At 38.8% G+C, this 6000-nt stretch overlaps 1 protein-coding gene across 2 annotated transcripts in view; it reads right to left on the bottom strand.

The window, feature by feature from the left end:
- xpo7 (exportin 7) overlaps positions 1-6000 on the bottom strand; it is a 30215-nt gene that overhangs the window by 3328 nt on the left and 20887 nt on the right. For both annotated transcript variants that reach the window (XM_084745519.1, XM_084745518.1), the window contains exons 15-23: positions 5153-5226; positions 4867-4947; positions 3943-4006; positions 3640-3748; positions 2724-2830; positions 2438-2526; positions 2089-2196; positions 1240-1322; positions 557-771 (exon numbers count right to left, since the gene is read on the bottom strand). In XM_084745519.1, the coding sequence (XP_084601645.1) occupies positions 557-771; positions 1240-1322; positions 2089-2196; positions 2438-2526; positions 2724-2830; positions 3640-3748; positions 3943-4006; positions 4867-4947; positions 5153-5226 (930 nt within the window). The remainder of the gene's footprint in view (positions 1-556; positions 772-1239; positions 1323-2088; positions 2197-2437; positions 2527-2723; positions 2831-3639; positions 3749-3942; positions 4007-4866; positions 4948-5152; positions 5227-6000) is intronic.

Here is a 6000-nt window from a genome sequence, read left to right as displayed (position 1 = left end):
TGGAGTAATAGATTACATCTGACAGGATTGAATAATTAGGATTAAAAAAAAAGGTGGCTGTAACTATAGTTACAAAAACTGGAGTTACAAAAAAGCAAGATATAAGCAGATTACAGTTATATTAGTTTAACGTTTGCTACACAGATGAACAGCTAATGTTCGCTATACAGAACAACGGCTAACGTTAGCTACACACACCAAGGGCTAATGTCAACTCCATCAGATTTTCCATCGGATGAGTTGACGTGTACATTTAATAAAACATTTTATCACCAGGAGGTCGGCATGTTACAACAACAGCCAACAGTCTGATCTCTTAAATTAGATTTTTTCTGAAAAACTGAAGAGTAAAAGTCAAAACATCCTCAACATGCAGTTTTGTCCCAGTTCTTAAGAATGATATCAACTCAGGTCAACTAATAACTAACAACTAATAGTTAGTTGTTCTGAGTTCAGTGTGGGTGGGGGGTTAACAAACAGGAGCTGGACAGCGGCCTGTAGGACAGATGTGTGACTGTCAGAGGACACGTCACAGCGTGGATAGAAATGAACGTACCAGTAAGTCACTGTGTGGGATGGACAGCAGTAGTTTGATGAAGGTTTGCAGGGCGTTATCCAGAGCGTCGTCGCCGTACAGACGGAAGACCCCGAAGTTGACGTAGTTTCCGCTCAGCACCGCCTTCAGCATGGCGAAACACACGCTGACGCCCTTCAGCTTCACGCCGTACACCTGGTCCTTTGGGACTTCGCCCAACGTCAGGATTCGGTTCCCTGAAAAACGAGGAAGACGGAACGTTTAGTTTGATGCAGGTTTGTACAGATTTTATACTGAACCAGAACATCAGGTGGAACACGGACATACGTCCACCTGTTTTCACGTTTGGACCTATTTTTCAACTAGTGATCAATCTGGCAATAACTGACGTCCTCCAATGTCTTGTTTTGTTCACAACTCAAAGATATTCAGTTTACTGTCAGAGGAAAGAAACCAGAAAACCATCAGAATAGTTATTGATTAATTTAGTTGATTAACTGTTGCATATCTATTAAAAACTAAGTCTCCATTACACACTTTGACAACTAGAGAGCGCTGACAGGTGATTTTTACACTGAAAAATGTCTTATTTTTAGAATTAATTCAGTATATTTTGATCTGAACTGATTTAATGTTGAACACTCTGGGTTTCCGTACGTTACCAGGCAACAACGTGACAGTAAAAATCGGTTTGGAGTCAGTACCGTATGTCGTGATCATCTTGCTGGTTTCTCTGAACAGCAGGATCCCGTTGGGTGACGACACGTCAAACTGGAGCCTCTGAGATCTAAACACACACAAAACAGAACAGGTTAGTAAATGAAATGAACAATCAGTCTCTCTGTGTGATGTGGAACAAACAAACCAGACCAGGACTGCTTCAAAAAGGGACAGTCCGGGTCCGGTTTGTTTGGTCCACATCATTGGTTCCAAGTGGTCCTGATGTGGTTTGTTTGTGGTGTGAAAGCGAACGGACCAACCACAGGATTTAATGATCGTATACGTGACTTTAACATGATTTTAAAAGACAAACCACTAATAAAACTGTCCAGGAGGAGATTTTGTAACAAGCCGTATATCTGAGTTTATTTCTGCACGTATACGCGATGATGAGTCAGACGGTCAGAAGCTGCTGCAGCGAGTGCTTCGTTTGCATTTTGAGTGTCAGTAACTGTTCATTAATTCTTCATGGGCTGAAGAGTCGACAGTATTTCCTCTCAGCACTGATGCACGTCACGGTTTCTTCTACAGATCAGCACTGACTGAGGGTTTGATTCACATTTAAACCAGATTTCTTCTTCAATCTGATTTAATATGTATTATTATATATTTATTATGGACCTGAGATCTTCTTCTAGGGCTCCAACTAATAATTATTCTCATCACTGATTAACTCGTCCATTATCTTCTCAATTAACTGATTACTTGTTTGGTTTGTAAAATGTCAGAAAATAGTGAAAAATGTTGATCAAAATCCAAGAGGACGTCCTCAAGTGTCTCATTTTTGTCCAACTCTGCAGGGTTAAAACACCTGGATTACTGAGTGTGTTCACCTGTTGTGAACGAGCTCAGCCATCAGTTTGAGGACAGGCGTGGTGCATGCTGGGTCGTGGTACCAGAGCTCGATGGCTCGCTGCAGAATGGGCATGTAGGCTGGATATCTGCAGGTGACCGGGGTTAAAGACACAAACTGAGATCAATAATCCAGATTATAACAGATTCAGGACAGACTGTGAGGTCAGTCAGCTGTGAGGATGTAAATTATTCTGTTGTACATACTGTGTGATTTTTATTATTTTATTATTAATTATTATTAATTTACACTGTGCGTTTTCAAATGAATAATAAATAAATAGAAATAAAACAGAAAAAATCAAATAAAATTCAATGAAATAAGGATACATCCAGTCAAACAGCATCATGAAGCTCGTCTTGGCGTTGAAGGCGAACGCGATGCCTCGCAGGTCTCGGACCAAACCCACCAAAGTCCTCTACAGGAAACAAGAGAAGAAGAAGAAAACTGTCAGAATAAAACAAAACAAAAAACATCTCTCTGGAGTTAAAGCTGCTACTAATGCTGCTCCAAACTGAATTTAATTATCAAATACACAAAACAGAGTAAAAGTAAATAAAGCTCAGTTGACTTCAGTCTGTGTGTGTGTGTGTGTGTGTGTGTGTGTGTTGTCACCTTGGCTTCCTGCTCATTGAAGGTGTTTGTACTCAGCATCTGAGCCACAGCTTCAAATGCAGCCGTCAGCGGCAGCATGAACTGTTCAAACTGGTCCTCGTCCTCACCTGCGCACATACACACACACACACACACACACGCACACACACACACGCACACACACACACACACACACACGCACACACGCACACACACACACACACACGCACACACACACACACACACACGCACACAGACAGAGGATGCACAGTTAACACACAACAACAACAACAGCACAGAACAAACAAAACTAGTGGTGTAATGCAGTGTTCAATGATCAGATAATATCTTATATTATTATAATAGATATAACTTTTCTTTAATCCAAACCAGTCGACTGTAAAAACTACAGCTGAACAAATTTGAAGAAATATCTAATTGCAATTATTTTGACTGAATTTTGACAATTCCAATATGATTTTCTGTACAAATACGTCATTATTCGACTATGCTGTGTTTTTTTTCAGGGATCTGTTCTGAAGCCCAGAGAACGATGTGTCGGTCAGGAGACCTCCACAACACCACCATATTTAATTACATGATATTTATATTTAATTTATTATTAATCATATAATTTCATTTAATGGTTAATGATATTTTGACAAACATTTCACCTTTAACAAACTGAACATTGCAGTGTACTATATTGCAATTTCAGATTAATTGTTCAACTCTAGCTAGAGTCCTTAAAGAGTAATCATTAAGTTTATTTTTCAAACTTAAAGAAATCATGTGGACACAATGAAAATAAAATGATGTTACTGTTGCCTTTCTTTTAACTGCAGCCTGTACGAAAACAGTCTGATCGACTCTGTGTGTGTGTGTGTGTGTGTGTGTGTGTGTGTGTGTGTGTGTGTGTGTGTGTGTGTGTGATTACCCAGGTCGACCATTAGCAGGCGCCCCAGTGCCGTGTAGAAGGTGGTCCGACACCTCATGTCGCTCAGATTGGACTGGTTGTTCACTCCCAGGAAGGAGAAATGTTCACTCTGACACACACACACACACACACACACACACACACACACACACACACACACACACACACACACAGACAGGAAGTCAGTAACAGAACTTTTCTTCTCATTAAAATATTTATATTTACATCACGTGTGTGTGTGTGTGTGTGTGTGTGTGTGTGTGTGTGTGTGTGTGTGTGTGTGTGTGTGTGTGTGTCACTCACTGTGTGGTTATTCAACATGAACTGAACTGCACTGAGCTTCACCAGCTTCCTCACACTGCTGTACGTGAAAACACTGAAGTTAAGGAGGAAACACACACCTGCAGGAACATGTTTCTTCAGCTGCTGTGAAAAAATCTGTTCAACTATTTCATTTCTGTATTTTGATTTTCTTTCAGGTTCAAACACAATTCACTACAAGTGTTGTACGACCACGTTACTGAGCCTGCTGTGATGTTTTAACTCGTAAGGCAGTAACTTTTCTTTAAAGTAACAGTACTTTTACTTGAGTACAACACTCTAGTACTCCTGTCATCTCTGATTAAGATAAGATTATATTGATCTCTGCGGGAACAAAACATGACGGGTTAATTCAAATTAATGAGTTCTTACTTTTTATACTTGGAGTACATTTCAACACCAAAATTGAAATTACAGGACTTTTTCTACACAGTGTTATTTTTACTTTTAGAGGATCTGAGTACTTCTTCCTCCTCTGTAATCTGAACTAGAGCTGCCATGATTACTTGATTAATTCATTAGAAAATGATTTGCCAACTATTTTGATGATCGATTAATCTTTTCAGTCACTTTTTAAGCAAAAAGTATCAAACACTGTCAGGTTGCAGCCTCTTAAATGAGCAGCTTTTCTTTGTAAATAAAGAGTCTTTGTGTTTTGGACAGTTAGTTGGACAAAAAAAGACATTTAGAGACTTTGTGAGATTACGAGAAGCATTTTGCCATTTTAACAGACTAAACAATTAATCATTAAGACAGTTGGCAGATTAATCGAGTTGGCTGCAGTCCCAGTCTGCACGCACGCACGCACGCGCACACACACACACACACACACACACACACACACACACACACACACACACACACACACACACACACACACACACACACACTCCTCATGAAGGATATCCTAAAGACAGGTCGTTCAGTAGTTGGAGTGTCTTGGAGGTGATTGGTTCACACTGGCCCCAGTACTTCAAGTTTGTGATGCTGAAAGAGACAAAAGAGAAAATCTGACCAATGAAGAGACGTCCTGATTAAATAACTGATAAACATGAGACCGGCATGCTTCATTACTGATATAAATGAATTATTTTAATATAGATAAACACAACTTTGAATTTTAGAGAAAACAAATACAAACTATGGTTTCAAATATATCTAATTATAATAATTTAATTATTTTATTACTCACATTTTCCCTATAAAGACACTGAGCACCATTGTCTCGTCGTTCAACCCCAGAACCTCTGATAGTCGTCGATAAAGCTGCAATTCACAAAAACAGACACAGATCAATCAATGTGATCGACACACACACACACACACACACACACACACACACACACACACACACACACACACACACACACACACAGATGTGATTATATCATGTGATTATCTGTCCATCAAGTCTCTTTTAAACAAACTATCTCACAGCATCAACTGAGAATTTGACTTTTGTTTTTTTTGTACTTCACAGCTGCTGACATCACTTTTAAAGGGATAGTCTGGATTTTTTGAAATGTGGTTGTATGAGACTAAATGATTAATACATTTATTCTGTTAATTTATTTTTTAAATGAAACCAAAATGTTAATTTTGTAAAATGTATTTATATATTTATCAACATACAGCCATCATATGTAGTAAATTGTACTGATCACATATATTCACAGCAATGTTTTTTCTGTAGGATAATAACCATCAGTGATCTGATTCAAATTTTAAATTAATCTAGAATTACTCAGAACAATAACAACACAACTCCACCAAGAACCACCACAAAAAATAATCACAGCCTGGGAAAAGGTTAGAAATGAGTGTTTGTGTTGCTGTGTGACTTAAGTGAATCTGAATTGTAGTTTTAAAACACTGAAGTCACAACAACACAAACACACTAACAGATGGAGGCAGCAGTAGAACAACAGCTCCTGTGTTCTGGGAGATAAAATGACTGATTTTGTCAGTGGAGTTTGGTTGGTTTGTAGAGAGTGATATTCGGCTCATGTAACAGTGGTTTCCTGTCAGAAACGTCTGTCT

Source organism: Lutjanus erythropterus, chromosome 20, assembly GCF_056507025.1.
Source record: "Lutjanus erythropterus isolate fLutEry1 chromosome 20, fLutEry1.hap2, whole genome shotgun sequence".
Classification (NCBI taxonomy): Eukaryota; Metazoa; Chordata; class Actinopteri; order Lutjaniformes; family Lutjanidae; genus Lutjanus; species Lutjanus erythropterus.
The sequence above is the reverse complement of the archived record's forward strand: the minus strand, read 5'-3'. Positions and strand labels throughout refer to the sequence as shown.